The following is a 26,193-nucleotide window of genomic DNA, read 5'->3' as shown; positions in this document are numbered from 1 at the left end:
CATGACAACGAGACGTTTGAATTTATATTTATGCGAGCGCCGAATTTCCCAATTAAAATATTTCAGTCGCTTTTTAATTGAAACGACACGCAGTCGGTGGTTGTTTTGAAACGCCGAATTCATAACACAGAGCGCTCGGTTGTATGGTAAGCAGATGGTAGATTTTAATAGTACTCCGCGCATATACACTTTTTGGGCGCACATAAAAAACCAAGAGAGTTTGTTCAGTTAGCGTGCTAGTGTGTACCACCATGGAGCATTAATAAATACGCTGGCTGCCAAGTGTACATATTTAGTGGCACCGCCAGTGATATATCACGCTTGTCATAATTCCACTCTGGAGAGAGACTGGGATGCGCCGCGCTCCAAATTAATAATCACTTTCATCAGCATCGCATTCGGTGGTAGCAAAACTTACCGTAGTAAGGGGTACATTTTTATATTTTTCTTCAATTATTATTATTAAATAGTACTTTTTTGTTTGAAGAAGTTGACACTCGAGGAGATGATCATGGAAATGAAGCGATCGGGCTTTTCCTCGTTGCAGAAAATTGTTTTTATTCAAAAACAAATGGCTCTACCAGTTTCGGTCACGGTCTGCGACCCTATTTCATGAGCAAATCTTTCTTGTATTAGTCAGCGAGCAGCGCGTTTGCTCATGAAATAGGGTCGCAGACTGTGACCGAAACTGGTAGAGCCATTTGTTTTTTAATAAAAACAATTTTCTGCAACGAGGAAAAGCCCGATCGCTTCATTTCCATTAAATAGAACGTTTTGTAATTGAAATCTTTTACCGAATTATAACATTTAATTTTTTATGAATTTTTAAGACAGTAAATTAAACTGTTTATTAAGATTTATGTACATTAGGTCATACGTACAACTTATAATTATATTTCATGGATATTGATTCCGAACAATCATTTTATTTTAATAGATATAATTTTTTAGTAATTTTTTACAATGTCAATTAAAGAACAGTCCATATGGTAGAAGATGAAATTTGTTTACAAAATTTAATTAATTTTGTCATTGGTGTTCCTTCAGGAACTATTTATAATTTGTGCATTAGTGGCTTGCTGCAAGAAATATTAAGTTAGCAGAAATAAATTAAAGAATGAAACAAAACATGAAATGAAAAATAAAATAAAAAATATTTAATGTTGGTTAATTTATTAATGTATATTAAAATAAATAATTTACAACATAAAAAGAATTTTACTGTAAAAAAAAATATAAATAACATGAAAACTTTGTAAATTTTATTTCTAAACATTTAATGGGATTCTGCATTTTTTACAGTCTTTTTAACTTTCTTACCCCTGTTGACGGTATTTCTCGTGCTTATTTTTCATCATCCCCCTCAACAGCTGATCCAACTCTCCTGCTGTAAAAAGATTCCCACAATAATTCCTGGAGCTATGCACGAGTTTTCCACCTAAAACCCAAACATTTGAATTTTTCATTTCAAACGACAAAAAACTATCATTTCACACTTGAAGAATAATTTTCTCTCATCTGCATCATCCCCGAGGAGCTGCTGAAAGCCTCTCGAGCAGGATGTGTGCCGAGAGAGCGCAGGCTGGTCTCACGGGCAGTCAAAATATTTGGCCGCGGCAATTAATTTGGAATGCTCTCTCGGCGGTCATAAATTTTAATAAGGGCGCGAGAAACGGCTGCTCGCGTGTTGATTTAATTCATTTGCCCTGCGCGTTTTAATTCTCATTCGCACATGAGTTGTGTGTTTATTAACCAGAGACGGCAGACCCTCTTGTACGGCGTTAATTAAGCGCTAAATCACTACCCAATGTGTTCCACTCTCGCTCTCTAAGTATATACCTTATTTTTATCTTATTCAGGGTTATTTGAATTAAAAATCAGCGCAATAAATCCTATTTAATTAAATTAAACTTATTCTGCTTTAAATTTTAACTTTAATTTTTTACTTTTATTTGAAATAATACTTTCCAATTTAGTTTGGTAGTGTCTTTCATTATAGTTTTTGTGACTCAAAGAGCTAAAATCATTCAGCCGACTGAGAGTCTCACGAATTAAAAGTAGATTTATTTATAGAATGACGTTCCCCCAACACGACGAATCGTCACATAAGCTATGAAACATCACATAATATCACGATGGCTAGTTAAAAATGCACATGACCGTCAAGTATTTATATGTTTCTGCGAATTTGACGGCGGTTAGTGAAAAAAGTTTCATAAAATTTTTCATCTCCAGAGTATTTTATTGCAATATCTAAAAAAAATGCAAAACAGTGGAAAATAACCTAGAAATGAGAAAAGCAGCATTTCATATCGTTCCATCTGCAAATCTGATGAAAAGGTTCTTATTCTTATTTTCCAAATAGACCATCATGAAAATTAAATTGCATTCCGATTAATATTTCATGCTAGAACTTATAATTATAATTTATTTGATTTTCGATACTATTTTCTAGCATAATTTACAAAACTAGCAAAATTTCTTATCTTTTTATAACACGACGTGAATAATATTCCAGAGCGTAGCGACGCAAGAAAGAAACCCTTAATTGAGCTTCATTGCGCAAAATCGTATAATATATTATGATACTGAAGATCACTGAAGGAGTCTTACATCATTTTCACTCTCGGACTTCTTAAAACCTTTCTTGACGTGACTGGTTTGTACAAAAACTTATTGGTTATAAACATAAACATTATACTCCTAGCAAGTTGTAAAAAAAAAAAAACAATTTATTAGGTTATCACAATTTTAATGCAAAATATATAATTATATTTTAATAGAATATGTGTATGATTATTTTTAACTTTTTAATTAATTGTCATAATAATCATTTTTTTTTTAAATTATATATTTATTATATTTTTATTATTATATTGAATTTTTAAATGCAGAACAAAGTATTTTATTTCATATTTCCGATTAGATTTCATAAGTATAGCATACAATTGAAAATTTATAAATAATGGGTGTTGTTCTTTTCATATTAATGTGTTAACAACAGCTTGATCATCCACAATGGGGAATAATGTTTTCTTTAAATCTGCTTAATTTCCTATTACTTTAAATTATTGATTAATGGCTGCGCAAAATGAAATTAATGTCATTTTTTTAATTATCATTACAAGTTAAATAACCAATTCGTTCAGCCGTTCACGGACGTAAATTCTGACCATGGTTGATTATTATGAGAAGCATAGCTGAGTTGGGCAGGTCGGCGGCGGCCGCATAGTAATCAGAGCGCGCCGAGTGCCCTCCATTAATTATGAATGACTCGCACGTTGGCGGGCCGCGCAATGAGCGGCGAATGATGGTGCACTCTTTTGGACAAACTAATTCACCGGCGCCGCGGCCCAACACATACAAACAAGCAAATTAACTCTCCTAATCTCGTCCGAGCAACATCTTTCATGAAACAAAGTGCGCGGCTTGACGAGATGTGCCACTTATCAGGCCGTTTCATCATCCGCTGCATCCCACCAGCCCCTAAATGAATTTATAAAAGCGACTGACTGACTCTTTGAGCGACGTGAGAAAAGGAAATGAAGGTTGAAGCCAAAGGCCGTGAGGCGCCGCCGCATTTGAATGAATTTCACAGCCCAAAAGGAAGCGGCCGCGCTCAAAGAGGTCAACACGTGCTTTTCATTGATCAAATTTTTCCAACTCGCTGCTGATTAAGAATTTCCTCATCAGGGCTATATTCAATTATTTTTTAAGGGTTTTCAAGCGTAATTTAATGTTTGAATGATATAATCAACAGCTTAACAACCTGGGAGCTATGTAAATTTAATCTATTTCAATTAATATAATCATCTTATGAGTCATTGGTCTTATTAATTAATGAAATCAACAGTACTGCATCAATATTAATGCGACTGATTACTAAATTTATTGATCAAAATATTGATTTCGTTACTTTTTTATTAAAAAAAAAAAAAAATACAAAAATATAAAATATTAATTTAATGCTACATTTATGTTTAAATAAAAGTAATTCTATTTTTTAAGTAAAATGTATTTTAAATGCGTGTGTTTTTTATTTGTGGAAACTAAATATAAGTAATACATAAAATGGTAGGTTTATTATTTAAAATTTGTAGAATTTTCCAATTCATGATTGTCTGCGTGGTTAGTTTGTTGAGCAAATCGCAGATGCTGCCTGAATGTGAGCAAAAGAATTAAATGTGTTAAAAGGCTGATGACATGTTTGAGATGAGGGGATTGCCATGATGGGTGGTATTTAGCGATCCATATATCGCGGTGACAGCGACATGGGCTCTTGGCCCGCGATCACTCGCCGCGCCTCGTTATGATCACTCGCGGGATTTGCGCTCATCAAAGGAAGTGCCTAGCGCGCTGTGCGCTCACCAGCGTTTTCTATCTTCATCTATTTGCCACTGAAATCTTTTTCAGTTGCTATTTATAACAATTTTTACGCTTTTTATTAATCTAATTAAAATTATGAATTTTGTTTCAGGTCAAACGAGCACGAACGGAAGCTCCTGAAAACGAAGTCCCAGAAAGAAGCAGGTACGATTATTCAAAAATTTTTTTAATGGAGATTAAGAAATTTAACAAACAAACCCACGCGTCTTTTAAAAAGTTTCTTTGCATTTGAGAAATAAATCGAGAGCGGAATTTATTTAAAGAGCCAGCGCGGGCTATTTACCAGAGCTGAGTTTGACAAATTAGCAATTTAAAATCGCTCTGGCTGCTTTGCCAGCGAAGAATTTGGCCACCGCGGAGCTGAAGAGAGCGCCAATCTATCCCCGTCTTTTCAACAGCAGCAGGTGCGAATGTTTCAAATGGGTCGTGTCTCTCTATGCTGCGAAAATATGATTATAAATTTAAAATCGGCCCGCGACTAGCTTTTTTCTTTTAGAGATCAGCACGCGCCAACGGCAAACGAATTAATCGGCAGCAATTTAAATGAAAGCGAATCTGCTTTTCGCAGGGGCACAAAGGAAACGCTAATTGCGCCCAAGATTAATCACCGCGCCACTGTGGTAGGTAAAAGTTGGCGATTTTTCTGCCCGCGATGAAACGAACGCGTATAGGAAAGAAAATGAGCAGCGACTATTTTTTCTGTTTTCCATTCGCTGCAGCAGCGCGCAAATTAATGAAGTGTCACCCGAAATTATTTCAAGCCACCAAAAGCAGTATAATTATTTACAGCGGGTCTCTTTTGAAGTTTAGTCAGGGCAGAACTGAACAAGCCGATTATACTTAAAAAACTTTTTAGAATGCTCAAATTGGTGGATCCTATTTTTGTTATAGTTGCAGTTTGTTATTTCTTAAAAACTGTAATTTCCACTAGAAAAATAGGTGATTTTAATTAAGAGAAAAATAGGCACCTATGCATTAAGTAATTTTTTTCGGCTGAAACAGATGGTTTTGGTAAAAAAAGCCAAAAAGGTGAATATTTTAAGCTTAATAATTTATTAAAGACACTTTGCAACTATAATTTTATTATGTTTTAAGGTAAATTAAGTTTGTTTTGAATAGGCTAATAATTTTCTTGAAAAATGTAAATTTACGTGCAATATCTGAAATTTTAAAATGGTGATAAAAGTTGAAATCTATTAAAATTAGGTGATTTTAGGTGAGAAAAAGGTGATCACCTATTTTTTCCACCCTTCACTAGATAAGTCAAAATTTTAGAGCTGAACAATTAAAAAAAATCGCTAGAATTTCGTAAAAAAAGAGCTTTTTTTTCTAAAACTCGATCACTGTGGGGGCGCGTGTTGTGCTGTTTGGCGCCAAAGAGGCAGTTGGTGATGAGCGAGTTGTTGAACATGGTAACATCACCTTTGTGTGTATAATTAGTCGGCAAATTATTTTGTAACCGGGTCCGCCACCGAAGAGTGAATCAAAACCCTGGCTGGCGCAGAGATGGATGGGTGGTGTGTGTAAGATCAGACCGTGTTCGAGTAGTGGCTCTAGGCATTAGACCAGATCGGGTTACCCCGAAAGTGAATCTAATATCTATGTGTGTTAAAAGCCCTGGGTCGCGAGCAAGTGATTTAGCGAAACATCTCTAGCCGTCGACTCTAGTAAATTATACTGAGAGAGACGAAAGTGTTGAAGATTCTGCGTTTCAACTGAAACGCTCGCTGTCTTGGCCCAAAACCGTGTTGTTTTATATACCACGGCCGCTACTGCTGATCCGGTTTGGGTTTCACTTAATTTGCTGCCCACAAACACTGTCTTTGATTACATTGTAAACTCTCAGAACTTTGAAACAGGATGAATTTATATCATAAAGTGTTTGTTTTCAAGGTTTTCAATAAATTGTTTCCTTTTTTAATTTTTTTTTTTGCTATATTACTGAATTTTTGAGTGGATATCTTTTGGACAAAAAAAGAACCTGCTCTCTTGATGATAAATTGCCGCTTTGGCTAAAGGATGCGCCCCCGTCTCATTAAAATAAGGGGTAACAAGTGTTCTCGGGGATGAAATGAGATAAATTAGGCAGAAATTCCGGCCGCTCCTGTTGCAAGATTTTATTTTTTACAAATAGGAGCGGCCGGCGCTGAGAGACGTTTTGTTTTTTGGAAAAGAGGGGAAGCAGCGAAAATTATTATTGTGTGCAAGAACGAGAAATTTTGGGAGCACACACAGCATTCACACATCTCGCACAGAATCCATCTGATGGCCACATGTGTTTTCGGAGCTTAGGGAAGCTGCAGCGACCGACCGAGAATGCAGGCAGGCGCACAGCTATAGGCGCAACGCTAAAAAACAAGCCAATGTATAAAAAAAATATACATTATTATATTTATATACGCGCCGCACCAAAAACGCCAACTCGAAGACAGGAAAATTTTCAGCTACAAAAAAAAAGATGCGGAGCGCAGACCGCAGACACTTGCCGTCTGTTTTTGTCAAACGAGACATTACTTCGTGCGCTGACGTTTTGACTGGAAAGTTTTCATTTCGGATCCTCTTTTTATGAAAATATGCAAACTTTGACAGATTTTGATCATTTTGTGGTTTACAAAAGAGTGGAGAATTTTTATCAATAAAAACTTGAAAGAACTAAAAATATTTATATAATATATTCTTTTTTGTATTTCATAAATTATTTGGAAAGATTGAATTCCCATAATAATTTTTTTAATTTTTTTTACCTATTCAATTGAATTTTTAATAAGAATAGAGAAATTTCTTGATTTTTAGTTCTTTGTTATGCATTTTCATTTAATTCATATCAACTAAAATTTGAACACCGAATGTTGGGCATCAGTCTTTTGTCACCCCAACCACGCATTAGAGGATTCGCTATAGGAACTAAATTCATTTTTTTTTTGTGAGTTTAATATATTTTTTTCTTCATCGGCGGGCTTTTTGAGTCTTGTCGCCGAAACACAACATTCTGCTCTACAATTTTTTTTATAAAAGAAAGCATAAAATTTGGTAAATATTATGATGAAATTTTTCAGAAATTTAAAAATATCAAATGAAACGTTTTTGTTTATTATTTTTAGACTTATAAACGTTTTCAAATTCATCAAGTTCAGCAACTTCATAATTCATACAAGTTTGTCTTCAGGTGAAAAGTTGACTTTTTCTCTCATCTGATTTTAATTTTAGGAATTATTTTTGATCTGAAAAAATCTTTTGAGACAAAGGGAAGTTTTAAAACAACATTTTTTTGTTGGCGGGCAGGCGCAAGCATATTATTTGTTTTGACTGGCGGGAAGTAAAACTGGAAAGTTTTGAATATAACAAAAGCGTCGCGCCGCCGCCGCGCGTGATTGAAGTTTTGAGTGACGCTCTAGACGAATATTTATGGGCTCGTCACCTGGAGCCGCGCGATCTATTAAAAAATCGAGAAGGGGCCAAATAAACAAAGCATCAGCGGCGAGATAAACACTCACTCTTTATTGCCCATCGCGCGCGACCCAACTCTCGAGATTTTATTATATAAACACATAAGCACAAACTGCCGGCCGGGCCGCGCACTAATTTGTTTAATAGCTTTTTCTATCAAAGGCACTCTTTCATCGCTCCACGCACATTACGCACGGCCCTCTGCTCTGCATGCGTCCATCCGGCAGCACGCGTTTTAATTATCGCTGCCCTGCATCGGCTGCATCCATTAATTGAACAAGCACAGCTTTTTTCAACACACACAGAGTTTTAATTTTCAATTAATTTTTTAGCGACTCATACTCATAATATAATTAAACAGAGATAAAAAAATTAAAATTTACATTGAGTGTGTTCTTTTTGTAATTATTAAGATGTTAACACATATTAATCTTAAAACTTTTATATTTTTTATTGATTTTTATATTTTAATTCGTTATTTTAATAGTTTATTGCAAATACTTTAAAATATTTTAAATTAATTTTGTTTGCCAATTATTGTAGATAAATTTAAATAAATTGCATGGTTAACACTCAAGGTGGCTATTTTTTCAGTTAATCTTTGCAACAATTTTTGCCCTGCTTCAAATTATAAATAAATTGATGACTTTTTTCCAAGTTATGTAATTCGCTCTTGTGAGTGATGCGAATTTCTTCAAGCTAGCCTACGTGGAAGTGAAGTAGAATTTAACTAATGTTATATGTGGGTAAAAATTAATTTTAACCAATGGCGCGATGGCAATTAATTTTCCAGAAACACATGTCATTTTAGCTTTATTTAAAAAAATATAAGAATTGTTTTACTGGAAATGAAGAGATCGGGCTTTTCCTCGTTGCAGAAAAATTGTTTTTATTCAAAAACAAATGGCTCTACCAGTATTAGTCAGCGAGCAGCGCGTTTTGCTCATGAAATAGGGTCGCAGACCGTGACCGAAACTGGTAGAGCCATTTGTTTTTGAATAATAACAATTTTTCTGCAACGAGGAAAAGCCCGATCTCTTCATTTCCATGATCATCTCCTCGAGTGTCAACTTCTTCAAACAAATTGTTTTACTGTAAACTTTAATTTTCTCTTTTGATTATCAAAAGGAAGTTGATATTAATTCAAGATTTTTATGAAGTCTAGACTTTTTTCAGTTTAAACGTGCATAATAAATAATAATACCGCACACAGTAAAGGATTGAAGGGTAAAAACTTTATTAGAGCCTCGTGGATGGAGTATGAAAGTTATAAAACTGATAATTTTTAATTTTATTTTCGATTATGATGGCTAAGGAGCGGGCGTTCGTCTGTGTCGGCGCGTAAAAAATTAAGCAGGGTCATCCTGTGTAAGAGGCACAATATTGTCAAGTGCGTGATGCGAAGGGAAAAGTCGGTGGCAATGTTTATTCTCGGGAGTGCTAGTCAGACAGTCCGTCAAAAAGGAGTCGGTCGGGCAGGAGATGAGCAAACAGTTGACAGGAGCCGACTGCTTGTCAACTTCACCGCTCTTTGAACGCGCACATCCCAGAGCAGCATTAATTTTCTGGGATAGATAGATCTATGGGCTATTAAAGTGGTGTTCTGCTCCTCTCCCCGAAAAGCACACAACACACATGTGAAGGCGAATTTAAAAAAAAAACAGCTTGCCTTTCAATCAGGCACATTCAAAACTAATTGTAAAAGATACATTGATAAATTGCTTTTTATTTATTTTAAAAATTGAAATAAGCTAAAGATATATAATTTAAAAAAAAATTTATGGAAGCATTGAATTGTGGGACAAAGCGGTACCACCACTATAAAAATTCGATGATTATATTAAAATTTTTCAAAAGTACTATAAAAAAGGTTTTTAAGAGGTTTTTACGTGGATTTACTGAAACTGTGCGAGAAACACTTGGCTTTAAAGAATGGAATATACAAACCAAAATTTTGACTTTTAATTGAGAAATTAATTTTTAAAAGTGCCTCAAAAATTAATATTTTTGAGTCACAAAAAATCAAAATTTCAACACTAATTTTAACAGAAAAAACACACGCACACTTAACAATTATCTGAGAGTATAAAAAAGGTGTTCATTATTGAAGTGAATCGTTTACTTTTACATTTTAGGGTTGATTTTGACTTTTGCAGATCACTAGAGCCAGCAAGCGGCAACATTTCGAGTCCAGCGAGCCAGTCGGATTCGACCACTTGCGGTTCGCCGCCGTCGGCCGCCACCAGTGCGCCTCCGAGTTCTCAGCAGCAGGACAGCGCGGCCACCCCGGCCGTCAGTTCGGCCGCCACACCCGCGGCCACGGCCACCTCCGCGTCGTCCATTGCTGCCACCCCTGCCCACCTCACCAATGGACTTCCACCCCATCACTCTTCTGCCTCTCAGCCTCCAGTTACAGTACGAAGAATAACCTTTTTTAAATTTTTTCCATCAAATGAAGTAAAATACCTTAAAAATTAATAAATTTTTTTCCCAAACAAGTCAGTTATTTATGGTTAAATTTTAAATTGATGATATTGTATTGTTTTGGTGTTAAACATAATTTTTTGTTCCCGTTTTATGTTTCAATTATTATTTTTTAATCAATCGTTTAAAACTCAATTTGAAGGGTCAAGAGGGAAGTTCTGTGATGGAAGCTGGCAGCTCGACCTCCCCGCACCAAGCACCTGTGACGTCATACTCCAGCACCTCCTGGGCAGTGGCTGGAGATTCGAACGGTCGGTGTTCTTTATCTGCAATAATTCCACCCCTAATTAACCGCAAACTGATTTCACCCCTTTAGCAGGCGACCCGATCAGCTCATACACCGGAGAAAAAGACTATCACCAAACTTCGACGTATCCTTCTCAGTATTACAACAGGTCAGTGTCTTTCATCCGATTCCATTGAATGAAATTATACTTACCTCTATGATTTAATTTTTATTTTAATTCCGTGAAAAATTTCGCGTGTCTGCAGCATGAGTCAAGCGTACGGCGGGCAAAGTGCTGCGTCGGCATACATGCAGAGTCCAGGCTTCTACTCGAGCCATCAGGCGCAGACAGCATCGCCTTACGGAATGCTCTCGTCGAGTTACGGCTCCGTTGCTTGTGAGTTGCCCCTTTCTTTATTCATAATCGCGCAGAAAGCAACTCTCAGCTTTCGCGCATTCTTGCTGAACAATGCAAACACAAACGACGCCTTATTTACGAACAAAAAACTTAAAATTATAACAAAAATTCGTCGAAGAAAATTTTAATTTTTACTGGAAAATTTCAGCGCGTGGATTAAGCCAGTCGTGCAAGGTGAGCTCCAACCTGAGCTCTGCAGTGGCGGCGGCCGCCGCGGCCAGCTACTTAGGCAGCCCCTACTCAACGGCGTTCGCCAGCAGCGCCAGCGTCCAGGCTGCGCAGCCTCCGGCGGCTCATCCGTACTCATATGGCAACAGCAGCTACTCCGCTTCAGGCGTCTCCTCCACTTCGGGATCGTTTTCTGCCAACGGCACCACCTCCTCTCAGCCCTTTGCATCTCAGCAGGTGATTTTTCATAGAAATATTTGTAATATTTTTATTTCTTTAAATATTAAATTTATTATTAAAGGCTGCGAGCAGTATGGACTACGGAGGCTACCCCTATACCCAGGCAACAGCCGGCGGCTACCCTTACTACCACCCTCAGTCAAGCTACTCGCCCTACATGACCGCCTCGTCGGCCGCCTCTCCATCCAGCAATGGCAGTGGCAGCACCAGCGGCGGCGGCCTCTTGGGCGCCAGCAATGGTTCCTCCTCATCGGGAGGCTCGTACCACTTGGCCTCTCTCACAACTCAACCTCCCATTTCTGGTACACTTGAAATTTAGATTTCCATATGCATGAATGTATTTCTTATATTCGTATCACAGCTGACAGTCCTAGCAACTACACTTTGGCAGAGGCAGGTCCAAACTCTCCAGTGAAGGCTGGCTCGATTCCTGGAGGGTCGGATGCCAACGGTATTGGCAACAGAAGGACATCAGCAGCGTCCTCTAGAGACCCAAATGGTGCAGAACGTGAGTCAAAATTTTAATTAATCCTTTATATTTAATTTTTTTTTTAAACTTAATAAAATTGATATGAATTTTTCAATGTTCTTTTTTTAAATATTTATAATTTATTTCTTTCAGCAGCTGCACAGGCGAGTAGCAGAGCAAGCAGGGGACGCAACCGCAGACAGAACAATCCCTCACCTAGTCCTGAGAGCAACTTGGAAAGGGTCTTTATCTGGGACTTGGACGAGACAATAATCATCTTCCACTCGCTGCTCACTGGTTCATTTGCAACCAGATACGGAAAAGTATAAAATTAAATTTCCTGTTAGAACCAATAGATACTAATTTTATTTTGGCTTGCTTTTAATAAAGCAGGACACAAATGGTGTCGTCCAGCTTGGCTTCCGAATGGAGGAGATGGTGTTCAGCCTTGCAGACACACACTTATTCTTCAACGACGTTGAAGATTGTGACCAAGTTCACATTGACGATGTAGCTTCTGATGACAACGGACAAGATTTGGGGTATGAAAAGTTTTCTTTTATCTTTTTATTTGATTGAAATTTTAGAATTTTTTTATATATGATTTGTAAATGAAACATTTCTATAAAAGCATTCGCGTGAACAAGTGGAGCAAGACTATTAACATGCGCAGAGATCTTGTTAACAGCACCTACAACTTTGCCGCCGACGGCTTCCACGCTGCCGCCAGCAATGGGAACTTGTGTCTCGCCACTGGAGGTGTCCGAGGCGGCGTCGACTGGATGCGCAAACTTGCTTTCCGCTACCGCCGAATCAAGGAGATGTACAACAACTACAGGCACAGTGTCGGGGGTAATTTTTTACAAATTTAAATAAAAGTTTGTTCTTAAATTTAAATTTTCAACAGGGTTACTCGGCCCCACCAAAAGGGAGCAGTGGCTGCAGCTACGAGCTGAAATTGAGGCTGTCACAGAAAACTGGCTGACCCTGGCCATCAAGTGCATCTCCCTAATTAACTCTAGGTAAATTTTACTTGAAGTTTATTATTGCAATGGGTAGTTTAAATACTTTTTTGTAGACCAAACTGTGTGAACGTCTTGGTGACCACAACTCAGTTGGTGCCAGCTTTAGCCAAAGTTTTGCTATTCGGACTTGGAGGACTCTTCCCCATCGAGAACATCTACTCAGCCACCAAAATTGGTGAGATTGAAAATTTTCTAGTGTGGGAAAAATTCTGATAATTTTATTTTTACAGGCAAAGAGAGTTGCTTTGAGAGAATTGTGACGAGATTTGGACGAAAATGCACTTATGTGGTCGTTGGAGACGGACAAGATGAAGAAGCAGCTGCCAAACAGGTGGGATTGAAGCAAAATTAAAATAAATTACATTTTTTCAACTTTAATTTTTTAGATGAATTTCCCATTTTGGCGCATCTCGAGCCACAGTGACACAGCTGCTCTCTACAATGCCCTGGACATGGGATTTCTCTGATCGCCTCAAATGTGAGACATCGTCGCGCACTTCCAAGCTCTCTCCGTTCTATACCTAGGCTTATGTTAAATGATTTTGTGATCACAGGCAGGGACTGATCAACCAATTTGTCAATGGCCAGCCGACCAGGTTCATTTACTTATTGTTACTATGCTATTCACAAGAAAGATAATATGTACTATTTGACACTTTTGTTAAGCTTAAATCTATATTTGAATATTATTTGCAGATCTTAATGAATAAATAAATAATGAAAAATGATATATTTATCAAAGCTTAATATGTAGGCGTGTTAAGAATGAAGATCTCTCATTTGTAAAATGTCAAGTTGATTATTTCACCTTGTAAATGAAAGAAAGCTCTGCAACTGAACCAATTGAAGATGGAAACCAAATCAAGAGCACGTTTGTAAATATAGTGATAAGTGTCGTCAGTATTTTTAGCTCATAGCGCAAGTCACTGCAAATCACGTATGGAAAAAGGATCGCAGCTTCCTTTGTCCTCCGCACCACCAATTTATGTCTTTAAACTAAATAGCAACAACTGAATGCATCAAATGTTATTTTGTAAATTCAGTGTATATATTAAGGTGCCAAAAATAATGTGCAGAAATTAAAAAAAAAAAATCAATAAATAATTAAAAGGGTGTTTGTGTAGATATTCGATAGGAATATTCAGTGATATGACCACATGAATTATGAACTTGAGATTATCCCATGGATTAAAATAAAGATATCACGAAAATATGCAACAGACTTGAAATTGTATTCTTAATTTATAGTTTACTTAAAAAACAATCAATGACCTACATTAAAAACAAAGTTCGTTCCGCAGGCAGTTCAGTCTCGCTTGTGCTTTCCTTGGGAGAGCTTCTTCAAAACCCAATTCTTAATTGTCTTCAACGACATCAAAACTGGAATCATGACTGGCAGGAACAGTGGAATATAAACAGCGTACCTGATAGATAACATAATTAATATAAAAGCCTTGTAAAAAGAAGTTTTTCGCTCACTTTTGGTCATCAGGGAAGTACAACAGAGCTAGAAGAGAAGGATCAGTGAAGGCCGATTCCGATTCCAAGAAAGCCACTCTAGAATGATCAAATCCTTCCTTCAATTTGCCTTCAGAGAGCAATTGCTCTGCACTGTGCGCAGATTCCGTGGCTACGAAAATGCTTCTGCCCACCTCATCTCCGATCACGATGTTGCCAATTTGACCCAGAAGTTTTGCTAAGGACTATTTTAAAGGTTAAAACATGAATGCTCACTGGTAAAAGAACTAACCTGCAAAGTAAGTGTGGCTGAGGTCACTTGTTCCAGGGCTCTGGTTCTCATCAGGGAGTCAATTTCCCACAGCCTGGGCTCTGCCTCCATCAGGGGTAACATTTCAGCAAAGTGAATTGGTTCCTGAATTTGTAAAATTTTATTTTATTTAATTTAGTTAATCTAAAATTTACCAATTCTGGAATGCCTAATAGTTGCCTTAGTTGAGCCAAAAAGAGACCCATCACCTTCAAGGTTGGAACGTCCATGTCGATGACCTCATCACTTTTACAGGCGTAATTGGGAGGGTTGAGGACAATCAGGCCACCCCACCGTGCTGATATGATTGCGTTTGTGGGCACAGGCTGGCCCTGCTTTGTGTAAAAATGTAGAGGCGCTTCAGTGCAACCAGGAATGTACAAGACGAGACACAACGAGGCCGATGTGGAAACATGTGAGCCTGCGAGGAAGTTTAAAATAAAAAAAGCTATAATTTCAAAGGAAAAAAGACTAGACCTATTTTCTTTTCCAAAGGAGAAATAATTTGAGGCAGAAGCTCTTCCTGAATTGCATAATGAGGTCCGAGCTCTTTAGTATTGACGGCTTTTTTTCTCACTCCCAGAGATGCAAAATAAGTAACCTAAATTCAAAATGTTAAACTAGTATTTTTCTTATAATCTTGTTTATATCTACCTGAGATTTTACTGAAAAATTTGAAACACTGCTCATCTCATCCAAAAATGGTTGCAAGTAATCTGAAAATTTTAGTTATGATTCAATTTTTTTTTAAATAATATTTTTTTCAGCCACCTTCAATTGCAGCTGTGATGTCCCAGTCTACTCTGATTTCCTCTGGAGAAGGCACAGCCAAACTGAGCAAAATGTCCAAGTTTCCTACAGTCGGAGGGACTCGAGTTCTCGCTTCTTTGCCTTTTCCAGCCAAAGTAGGCGCCCTCATTGCTTTTAAGGTCTGGGTTATTGTTTCCTCCCTCAGCAGCCACTCATTCAAAACCATTATCAGTTTTTTGGAACCTATAAAAGGAAAACCATATATTATTAATTTAAAAATTAATAAAGACCTGTAATAACCTGTTTCTGAAGAGAAAAATGCTGCACGTTTAGAGCCAAGAACGACTAGATTTTGAGTGAGTCTCGATATTCCTGGCACCTCCACAAGCAAAATATCACCAAGTGCAACAGGGATAAGCTCCACCTGAAGCAAGTTAATAATAAATTGTGTATGTTATTTATACAAAATTTACTCTATCGAGATCATGGAGTCTTTGAACGTTGCCAATTCGTGCCTTTTCTGCTGAATTCAATCCTCTGCTTTCACACTTAACTCGAAAAAGTTCTGAAACATTTTTTTTAATTAAATTCGTTTTTTTTTTAATTTAAATTGTCCTCACTTGATAATCTAAAAACCGTATCGAAGTCTGCGCACAATTGAGTTCCGCGAGGTTCTTCGATGGTCAACACAGTAATTTTCAAGCTCAGCCCTTTTTCCTCCTGAGGACGAAGGGCGTCGATTTTGTTGTAAGGCAGAGCAACGCGATAGACCTGCGTCGTTTTCCACCACAAAGGCAGGCCAATCTGAATAAAAATGTCAGTTAGGCAAATTAAAATCTGAAAGGGAAAAACTAACTCCGATGAGGACTACGGCAAAAGCTACGGCGGCCAGCATTCGGGCGTTTTCCTCTTCCAGCTCTTCCTTCTCCGCCTTTTTCATCTCGGCCTTTTCCTTTTTGCTCTTCATCGTGGGCAAATCCTCCTCGACGACCATTTTCAATTCAGGTTTAGCGTTAGAATCTCAAGAAAATGACAAGACGTTCCATAATTTTGCATCGCCGGCTAAATGTAAACAAATCGACCGGCTGAATAAATGGGTGCGGCCGACTTCAAACCAAAAGCGCGGGAATAGAACGTGTCCGTTTGAAACTATTGTGAATTTGCAACAATGGAAACGTGTTTATAAATATTCTTTGTTGCGTCGTTTGACAATCAGTTTTCAGTGTCGATTCTTGGCTACTGGTCGTTTTTCAAACTTTCAGAAGAAGATTTTTCAATTTTTTCTTTTTATCCGGCTGGAAGGAATTTTTACACACAAGAGGGTTAAGAATATTATGCCTAATAGCTGCGCTTACCTGCAGTTCATAGACGATCTGAGAGAAAACGAAACCTTATGTAACGCAACTGTCGTCTCGAAGGACGGGACCCCTTTCAGGGTCCACTCGGCCGTCCTTATGGCCTGCAGCGAATTCTTCAAGTAAGTAAAAAAAATTCTTAATTTGTTTATTTCTCACGTCGTGTTAAAATCCAGGGCCGCATTCGAGTTCGGTCCTCGCGAGGGCACCAAAGGCGTGGAAAAATCGGTCGTCCGACTGCCCACCATCAGTTCGGACATCTTGTCCAGCATCGTCCGCTACGCCTATTTAAAGGCAATCACACTCACCTGCGCCAACGTGTGGAAAACTCTTCTGGCCGCCGACTTCCTGCAGGTGGGCCAGCTCAGCCGGATGTGCTGCGAGTTTATGAAGGAAAACCTGACCCTCCCAAAATGCACCAAGATCATTGAAATGACCCAGGGGTGCGAAAATTAATAAAAATTAACAATTTTATTTTACTTTTAAATTAATTTTAGGAGCATTTACATGCCAGCGGTGCACGACATGGCGACGAAATTTGCGCTGCACAATTTGTGCAAGCCGAGCTACAAAGTGCGCAACCAGCAGAGGGCGGCCCTCGAGCAACTGAAACCGGAAACGCTGCGTGCCCTGCTGAAGGACAACGTGCTGAACGCGCCTCGCGAGCAGTACGTGTGGGAAACGGTGGTCGAATGGCTTGAATCGAGTCCCGAGCAGCGTACGCAGTACTTGGATCAAGTTCTGGAATTAATCAGAATTGGCCTGATGCCCAAGAGCTACGTCTCCCACAACGTAATTTCAATTTCGTCGGCTGCAACCCGACGAGTTTGTTTTTAATGGCAATTTTGCGTTTAATCGATGGAGATATAAAACTAGGGCTATTCAAAATCCCTCTGAACCCCACTTAATCCAAAAAAAGCTTAAAGATTCTATAAGGAATCGATTAAGTTTTTTGTTTAAAGTCGATTCAAATTTTATTTTTTATTTTTGCAAAGATGAATTATTTTTATAGTCATAAATTAATAAATCAGAAGTGTCTTTGTTAAAACAATATCTGAAAAAAAAGATCATTTTAATGTTTTAGAAATTGATTATTTGGAATTATGGAGAAAAATATATTACCATAAAAAAGATTTCTTGAATAAAAGTAATTTAAGAGTTTCTGAATAGCCCTAAATGTTTTGTGGCAGGTTCTGGGTCATCCGGCAGTGCAGAGCAGGCCCGATTTGGTGCGGCAAGTGCAGGATTTGGAATTGGCAGTGGACCAACTGCTTGCGGAGGAAATCACCGAGGGCACGGAAATTCTGGTGGCGGTTCAGCCGCGCTTGCCCCACACGGTGGTGCTCTCGGTCGGAGGCTGGGTGAACGGCGCGCCGTCCCTAGAAATGCAACTCTACGACATCAACGCCGACGCTTGGATAGAGGTACATATGCAAATTATAAAGAAATATATTTGCATAGGTTTTTAAAATAAAGTGAATGATTTTACTTACGCGGAATACAAAATTACTCAGGCGCTGAATTCTCGTAAGAGTTGAAAGCTTTCCTTCACTTTCTGATGCTCACTGCGCGTCTTTTTAATATTTCAAACTTTAATATGCACTGAGAGTCTCTTGTGTATTGGAAGCTTTTAAAACACGCCGCCGACGTTATAAATTCGGGGCGCCAAAATAAAAGTAAAAAGCTTCACCTTGCGGATGAATTATTTATCATAAATTACATCAGCAGTGAGTTGGCACAAAGCAGATGCGGCGCGCCATCGAAAAATGGTTAACGCTGGCGTTGTTTGCCAATGATGTATCGGGATAAGTATGAGAGAAACAGCGTGCGTTGTGTGAAACAGATACGGTTGCAAGAGCAATTCTTGGCAAAGTGCGGCCGTTGTATGCTCAAAGTCTCAAAGCCATAACTATTTTGTGATGTGCACTGCAGTTGCTGATGATTTGAAAAAAATTAATAATTATATCATTGTTAAGTTCTATAATTTTTATTGCAAATTAAAAAAATAGTAATTAAAGATTTTAATTTCTTTTTTTTTGTAATTTTCATCATTTAAATAACTAAAAATATATTTTGAATTAATAGTTAAATTTAATAATATTTTTTTGCAAGGTTTAATAATAATTAGATAAGGTAAAAACCACAAAAAAAAAAAATAAATTTGATCTCCAGTGAGACAGTTTCCTGATTGAAATTGTTATCTGCAAAATCTATGTTCAGTTGTCATGTGGAAATTTGATTATATATTTAATAATATTATATTTCATCATTTTCATTTAAGCGTGATTTGCCTTAGCAAGTCAAATTCTTATATTCATGCAGAAAGATTAAAGATAAATAGGAACGATTATAGACAAACATGCAAAGCTTTGTTAGATTTGGTGGAGTTTGTAGAATAATAATAATCAGTTGAGCCAATCTTTTTAAATTGCATTTAATGTACCATTTTAATTGAAATCAATTTTTTTTTTTTTTTTTTTTTTGACAGGTTGACGTGTTGGAAAGCAGAAACCCGGAATACACGATGGCCTACCACGGGCTGGCCAGGCTGGGCGACGACCTGTACGTGATCGGCGGCACCGAGAGTGGCACTGACACCACTCGCTGCCTCAAACTGAACCTGCAAACCTTTCAGTGGGAGTTGGTCGCGTCACTCACCCAGTCCAGGCACATTTTTAATTAAAACACCCTCGTCCGTTTTTCAACCCAAATTTCAGGGATTTCGTCAGCGTGGTGGCGCTCAACGACCGCATCTACGCCATCGGGGGCCGCTCCTATCCGCAGCACCCGCGCAACTACTCGGGCGAGTTTTACGATCCGCAGACGAATGCGTGGCACCCCATTGCACCCATGCACCACTGCAGGTCGGACGCAGGGTGCACCGTTTACGCAGGTAATTAAACGCGCAACCCCTCGGCAGCTTTTGACTCGAGAAAGGCTTTTAAACTCGCTGCAAATCCTTGTACAAACAAAAGGATTACGCACTGGCGCACTTTTTCACTTTTTTACTCTAAAAAAGAGCTTTTGCAACGCTGGAAGTTATGCTTCATATTTTCCACGTGCGTATATACATCAAGCGGGAGAAGAAAGATAAAACATAATTTATGATGCCGAGAGATAAATTTCTATCCCGTGTTCGCTTAGGCAAGATTTACGTGGTGGGTGGATTCACTGGCGAGACCGTGCTGTCTTCGTCCGAGGTTTACGACCCGCTGCTAAATACTTGGGAGCTGCTGCCCGAGATGATCACGCCTCGCAGCGGCGTGCGCTGCGTCACTCTCCGCAAGCACATCTACGCAATTGGTTATTTATTATTATTGCGGTCCGATGTGTGTATTTATCGATAAATTGCACGTTCAGGCGGCTTTTCCGGCAGCGTCAGACTCGCCAGCATGGAGAGACTCGACCCCGAACGCCTCATCTGGATCCCAATGGAGCCCATGCTGACGCCCAGAAGCAATTTGGGCGCCGCCGTGGTTGGCGACGAGATTTTGGCCATCGGAGGATACAACGGACGCTCCGTGGACAACTCAAATGAAGTGTACAATGTTTTTGAGGACAAATGGTAAGAAAATATTTTGATTTAGTATTTAATTTATTATATAAATTAAAGCAAAAAACTTCAAAATACAAATTACAGTTAGGTTAAATATTTCATCTAAAAAATAAGCATATCTTCTGTTTATATTTATTTATTTTTCGGTTATAATATAATAAAAAAATAAAAAAAATAAATAAAATAAAAAGTTGATTTTAATTAACGATTATTTCTCATAAAATTATATTTCTATTTTATTTATTCGTGTTTATATTTTTAATTAAATTTCTGAAACTATTAATTTGATAAAAGTTTTATGTTTCTTAAAAATATTTTGTTTATAATTGTTTATCCCACATTGATATAACTCTAAATTTAAAAGTTATTTTTAACCATGAATTTGATGGATTCGTACTTTCGTCTCTATATAGTTATTTATAAATGCACAGATTTTATTTCATTATAATTAGTGAACAAAATATACATTATTATATTTTAATATTTTGTAAAATATAATATTGTTTTTTGCAATAAAATATCTTGGAGCTCTTGAATTAATTGTCATCTCCACTATGAATCCATACAGGTACAGTTTGGCTCCCCTGCCTTCACCTCGCTCAGCCCTGAACGTCGTGTCCATCGAGGACTCTTTCGAAATGGCGCTGCGTCTCATGGGGCCCAATCGCGACCTGCCTAAGTTGATCTGCCGCGATCGAGATGCCCACAGACCCGAATACGGCTCTCGACTGGCCCCGCACGCAGAACTACCAGCAGGACAGCCGCCGTCCTACTCCGAACTGTCGGACGAGTTGGACTCGGATTGGCAGGAAGTGGCGGACCCTTTCGGCCTGGCCTTGATTTTGCCGGCGGATGACGAAGGAGGCGTTTGGGGTCCATTGCGCTTTTTCGTGGACCAAGTCCAGGACGTGGAAATGATGGACATAGACGGTGAGGACCAAGAGTGGGAGGATGGGGCGGACGACGGAGAAGACGAGTTCGAAGACGACGACGATGAAGACCAGGGTGACGATTTTTAGATTCGTTTTGCAAAAGTTGAAATAAAACTTTTGGCCAAGAAGATTGAATATAATGCTTTTTATGGTGCCCAAATATTAACAGGCGAGTTGGATAAAAGGACCTTTTAGTCTCTTCTTTATTATTATTTTTATTATTTTTTTAACAAATGTGCATCCAAGGCTGCAAAACGATCGGCCGTAAAAGCTGCTTTCCGCGAGAAAAAGCGTAGGAGCGGCGATAAAACAGCGTCCCCGTATCGCTGGCAGGGTTGAGCCATCGCGGGGCATAATCACGTCGTGATCATTACCTAGCACGTTATTACACAAATCCAGACAAATGATGATTCCCATTTTTCTATTTGTATTTTAAGCCCGCATTTTAGATGATGATGCCTCGGGCAAATCCCTCGTCGTCCCGCGCCGCGGCGTCATCCGCGACGAGGGCTTTCCACCATACAAATGTCTTTTCAGCGTGTGTGCAATTTGTCTCTTTATGGTTTTATGCAGATCCCGTGGCACTCTCGGTGTGTGTCGTCAGGATTAGGACGGGAGCGCTCGTACGCACGCCAGACAATCGCTCAAAATTTACAAATCGTCACGACGAGTGAATTTTGATATTGCGACCTCGGGCCTGATTTCTTTCCTATTTAGGCCCAGCTTAGGAATGGGCATCAATAATTTAGATTTTTAACGTTTTTCGGAAAACTTTCATTATTAATGATGATGCGGACAAATAAACAACAATAAAAATGTAACTTAAAAATGTTAATTAAGATTAATTCCTAGACAGGTTACCTATTTGAATAATTTAAAATGGAAGCTAGTCATAATATTTATAATGAACTTTCGAAGAATATAGCACTGAAGTCATTATTCACTCTAGAACTACCAACTTTTATGAAAATAAGTATTACCTTGTAATGAATAATTTAAAATTGTAAGCAAAAATTTCTTTTTCTAGAGTTTGAAAAATCCTAAAAGTCATGAATCAAGACTTCGATCGTTTTATCACTTAAAAGCTTTTCAATAATTAATTCAGTATGTTCTGCGTATTTCCCAAAAAAACATTTAGAATAACTGGGAAAAATACAGACAAAAAGCACCGACACAATCGATGCCGGAAATATGGGAAGCGGCGCACAATATACGCAGAGAGTTTGTGGTCCCCTGGGTGCCACCTTGTTTCTGCTCCGGCCCTCTCTCTGCACTCTCCCGAAAACAAAAACCCAATAATATTGATACTTCTTTTTGTTCGCCGGCTGCCACGGAATGTAAAAGGCTGCAATTTATGTGGCCATACGTACAACGCGACGTGCGTTGTATAAAAACAGACCCATAAACTCCAATTAATTTGCCGCACACGCGTCAATAAGCATTTGCGAATTTTTGCACCAGAATGAACACGAAACTCGCACTCCAGCAAACAAACAAACCGCACTCGTTCCGCAGCAATGTCCATTTGCCGTTAATTATTGCACGAGAGCAGCGATATTTTTCAACCGAGCGCCGTTTGCCAGCAAAAGGGGGAAAAATAATCAGATTTTTGCTGGCGAATCAAATCTGTTGGAATTTTGCAATTTAAAAAGCAGCTCACGTGATTTTCAAAGGCTCCTTCCTATTTGAAACTTTAGATTTGCTTAGAAATCAACATTAATTTCAATTTTCAGAGCTGAACTTCAACGGAAAGTTTTTGGAACAACAACTTCCAAAAGTCGGCGCATTTGTAAGGTCACACGAGCACGGCTTCTGTTTACCAAGAAGCAAATTGTTGCTGTCTTTTCATCTTCCGAGAGAGCAAGGCAGGCAGACAACTTTGTCCAATATTAATAGTTCGTTCTATGCACGCGGCAACTTTTTACTCTAAATTCACGAGGGCGAATCTCTTTATTTATTATTATTTTTCCATTTTTCGAGAGGAAGTGCGCAAGTCAAAAAACAGAACAAGCCCGCCCGCCTGCCCTAAAAATGGCAAAATGTTGAATGTTTTATGACCCAGCACCCCATCGGAAAGCTCTGAAAGTTGTCAAGAATTGAAAAGCTGCGTGTGTACTTTATAAATTTTGGTGGCAGAGAGAGAAGAGGCAAAAAATTTCTGCCAGGCTCCTTTGTGTTGCGTCTAGTTTTAGTTTTATGGCGTGGCGGTGGCTTTGCATAAGCGGAAAGGCGAAATCCTCTCGAGAGCTCAAAGTGCAACAGCAGCAGCGCGATGAGTACATTATTCTCTACTTATATGGAAACGCCCCTGGAGAAATATATAGAAGTCACACGCGCAAAAAAGGCCCTGGCTGCCATACAGACCTGACTAGCTATGCAACCGGCCGTGCATGCACAACGAGACCGCTGCTGACGGATATATGGAGATGCACTCGCAGCTTTGCAGGCGAATATTATTCCGCGTCCTCGTTTCTCCAACGCGACTTTTTTCGCGCCGCCGCGAGATCACATTCCCGGGGAAGGAAGCGAAAATAAAAGAGCGACTTACTTTGAACCCCAGCTGAGCCTGGCTGCTGCGTGGTTTACTATCAAGAATGTGTCGTGACAAGGGGCGACAATCTCACTTGCTCAAGGATTCGCCATCCTTTATTTTTGTAGGTCCTGAATTCGCAGAGGTCTTAAAGAGACAAGGGAATAATAGATTTGACTTTTAATTTTCGCTAGTTCAATGTGAAATTCGTCATAGTTTGATACTTCAAAATAATCAAAACACGTACAAAATTCTATAAATAAAATGATTTCATTTTTAATAACTTAAGGAGATTATTATTAAAAATTAAAATACTATTACCATTTCATTTCTAGTAAAGATCTCGTTTTTTATTTTTAGAAATCGACATGGGAAGTCAAGACCAAACGAAGTCGATTAAAATATGCTAATGTAAAGCAACCAAAATTTGATACATTACCAAATTTGTAATGCTGAATCGATTGTCTATGCAAAACAAATCCGAATTTCTTTAATTTTAAGCCTTTTTTCAGTGGCAAAAAAATGTACATAATGACAGTTGCACAAAGAAAGTTCATTTCATTGGATATAAATTTTTTCACAGATCATTTATTTAAAAAAAATCGTTAATATGAAATATTTATATTTGCAAATCCTTAATTTGTTAAAATTTCTGATATCTAAAATATTTCACTGCATTAAGAACTATAAATTTATATTTTTGACATTAATAAAAAAAACACAAGTAATTTTATTTCTAGTCGCTCAACTCAGGTGATACTGCAATAATTTAAGAATATGGAAGCGCTGCCTGTAGCAAAACAGTGCACTATGCAATCGCGCCCTTTTGTGCTGCGAATCAGGGAGAAATCAGGTGGGCGGAGTCAGTATTTATTTACAATGTGTCTAGTTATGTCTAGGTTATGCCGTGTGTCGCTTTTCTTTGCAAAATTCGGTCGAAATGAGGGGTTTTCGGACGAAAACAAGAGGAAATCCGGTCCAGCCCGGCGACATGCATCGGCCGAGATCAATTCAAGCTTCTTTCCCAGCGAAAACAGCAGGTTAGTGCCAATTTTAACCCGGTTTTTTACTCTCGCCAGATGTATCAATTTTTCTATTTTTATTTATTCGCTTCCTAAGCAATTTTTATTAGCATTAAACTGGTTTTAACCGAAAAATACACAGCAAGTGTCCTTTCTGTACAATCTTTGAAAACCTGCGTTTTGAGAGTGACCCGAATATCTGCCCATTCTCAGATGGGCAGTAAAAGTTTTTGTATACTGATTGTGAGTATCGTACGTCAAGAAAATAGCATTTATTTCTTTTATAATAAATTTTTTAAATTTCAAATAAATATTTCAATGAATGTTATCTAGAAGCATCAATCTATCATGCCATTGGTAGAAAAGTTAATATTTTTTTTTGCACTTGAATGCAGTGGCTTATTTTCAACGGGGGTCTCAATGCCTGTCTCTTTTTTATCAACAGGAAGTCGTTGACAGGTTAATTGTGACTTTGTTTTTTCCTCTCCACTCCTGTCCTGTTTGCGAGAAAAAAACCTTCTTTATATTAAATTTTAATTGCTCAAAATAGATCTATCTATGCATTTTAAGTCTATATTTTTTCAAAAAAATTCAAATTGCGGCTTTCCTACAATTTGTACAATAGCTGGAGCTGTACAAACCAGGAACCTTAACAAAATTTTATGCTGATATAGAAACTAATTAATATTAAATTTTACTTTCCAAGCACATGTAAGAGGAAATGAATCAACTGCAGGTGCTGGATAAAATTCGCATGCAATTTAAATTCTCAATTTCCACCCTCCCATACGATGTTCCGTTGTTGCTTATTGTGTCGAAAGCAGGAAAAGGAAATCTGCATTTTATCGCGGCCCAATCTCCGACTCGATTTTCTTTCCCGGCGCCGCTACATGCACCGCTTATGCATATACAATTTTCCTGGTCGGACCCGAATCTCCGGAAAAACGAAGCCGAACGACGACTGGAGAGGCTTCTCGCCGTCTTTTCATGAATATTTCAGCAGCCGGGCTTAATTATTATCTTTCTTGGAGATTCTTGCCTCGCTCGGATGGCGCCGAGAGCGAGCGAGAGATATAAAGTGAAAATTCATGAGGATTATACCCGCTGCGACTCTTCCTTTAGCGGCCGGATTAAATTAGCTTTTAATGAGTGATTACTGGGCAGATTTGCACGTGATAAATGCATTTGCAGCCTCCAGCACTCTGCGGGTGCATTCGTACGAGCGTTTAATCAGCAACCAAATGCAGATTGCAAACAGCGAGCGGCCTCCGATTTGCGACTGCCTGGTGCGGCCAAATAAGCTTGTTTGCTCATTCTGTTGATGGCGCGTGCGGATCGTGCGCCTCCTGCAGGATGCACTTTGTTGACTTATTAATTGCGTTTACATTTCATCACAGCAAATTGCTTGTTACACTGT

At 38.4% G+C, this 26,193-nt stretch overlaps 3 protein-coding genes across 10 annotated transcripts in view; 2 read left to right on the top strand and 1 right to left on the bottom strand.

The window, feature by feature from the left end:
* The window catches only part of LOC132202410 (eyes absent homolog 2-like), a 50,684-nt gene extending 36,592 nt beyond the window's left edge, over window positions 1-14,092 (top strand). For 3 of the 8 annotated variants that reach the window (XM_059629315.1, XM_059629307.1, XM_059629314.1), the window contains 15 exons: window positions 4,478-4,530; window positions 9,990-10,248; window positions 10,460-10,568; window positions 10,634-10,712; window positions 10,810-10,940; window positions 11,110-11,366; window positions 11,431-11,671; window positions 11,731-11,877; window positions 11,992-12,161; window positions 12,229-12,380; window positions 12,512-12,690; window positions 12,746-12,860; window positions 12,917-13,038; window positions 13,094-13,194; window positions 13,250-14,092. In XM_059629315.1, the coding sequence (XP_059485298.1) occupies window positions 4,478-4,530; window positions 9,990-10,248; window positions 10,460-10,568; window positions 10,634-10,712; window positions 10,810-10,940; window positions 11,110-11,366; window positions 11,431-11,671; window positions 11,731-11,877; window positions 11,992-12,161; window positions 12,229-12,380; window positions 12,512-12,690; window positions 12,746-12,860; window positions 12,917-13,038; window positions 13,094-13,194; window positions 13,250-13,330 (2,196 nt within the window). In that variant the 3' untranslated portion in view covers window positions 13,331-14,092. The remainder of the gene's footprint in view (window positions 1-4,477; window positions 4,531-9,989; window positions 10,249-10,459; window positions 10,569-10,633; window positions 10,713-10,809; window positions 10,941-11,109; window positions 11,367-11,430; window positions 11,672-11,730; window positions 11,878-11,991; window positions 12,162-12,228; window positions 12,381-12,511; window positions 12,691-12,745; window positions 12,861-12,916; window positions 13,039-13,093; window positions 13,195-13,249) is intronic. The other 5 variants (XM_059629311.1, XM_059629308.1, XM_059629313.1 and 2 more) reach the window with 5 other exon arrangements.
* Window positions 14,077-16,619, bottom strand: LOC132202411 (GPI transamidase component PIG-S). Its single transcript, XM_059629316.1, has 11 exons — window positions 16,238-16,619; window positions 16,002-16,185; window positions 15,855-15,946; window positions 15,682-15,805; window positions 15,403-15,624; window positions 15,286-15,347; window positions 15,109-15,232; window positions 14,787-15,052; window positions 14,614-14,736; window positions 14,343-14,566; window positions 14,077-14,287 (listed from the first exon to the last, which is right to left on the bottom strand). Exons 1-11 carry the CDS (start codon window positions 16,373-16,375, stop codon window positions 14,170-14,172), a joined length of 1,677 nt encoding a protein of 558 aa, XP_059485299.1. The 5' UTR covers window positions 16,376-16,619; the 3' UTR covers window positions 14,077-14,169.
* Window positions 16,620-16,715: 96 nt separating this feature from the next.
* LOC132202630 (kelch-like protein 10) lies at window positions 16,716-21,403 on the top strand. Its single transcript, XM_059629646.1, has 9 exons — window positions 16,716-16,858; window positions 16,913-17,179; window positions 17,234-17,528; window positions 17,927-18,160; window positions 19,225-19,403; window positions 19,454-19,629; window positions 19,881-20,039; window positions 20,097-20,301; window positions 20,861-21,403. Exons 1-9 carry the CDS (start codon window positions 16,716-16,718, stop codon window positions 21,309-21,311), a joined length of 2,109 nt encoding a protein of 702 aa, XP_059485629.1. The 3' UTR covers window positions 21,312-21,403.
* The last annotated feature ends 4,790 nt before the right edge of the window (window positions 21,404-26,193 follow it).

This window comes from Neocloeon triangulifer, unplaced genomic scaffold, assembly GCF_031216515.1.
Source record: "Neocloeon triangulifer isolate White Clay Creek 2 clone unplaced genomic scaffold, ASM3121651v1 ptg000015l, whole genome shotgun sequence".
Classification (NCBI taxonomy): domain Eukaryota; kingdom Metazoa; phylum Arthropoda; class Insecta; order Ephemeroptera; family Baetidae; genus Neocloeon; species Neocloeon triangulifer.
The sequence above is the reverse complement of the archived record's forward strand: the minus strand, read 5'-3'. Positions and strand labels throughout refer to the sequence as shown.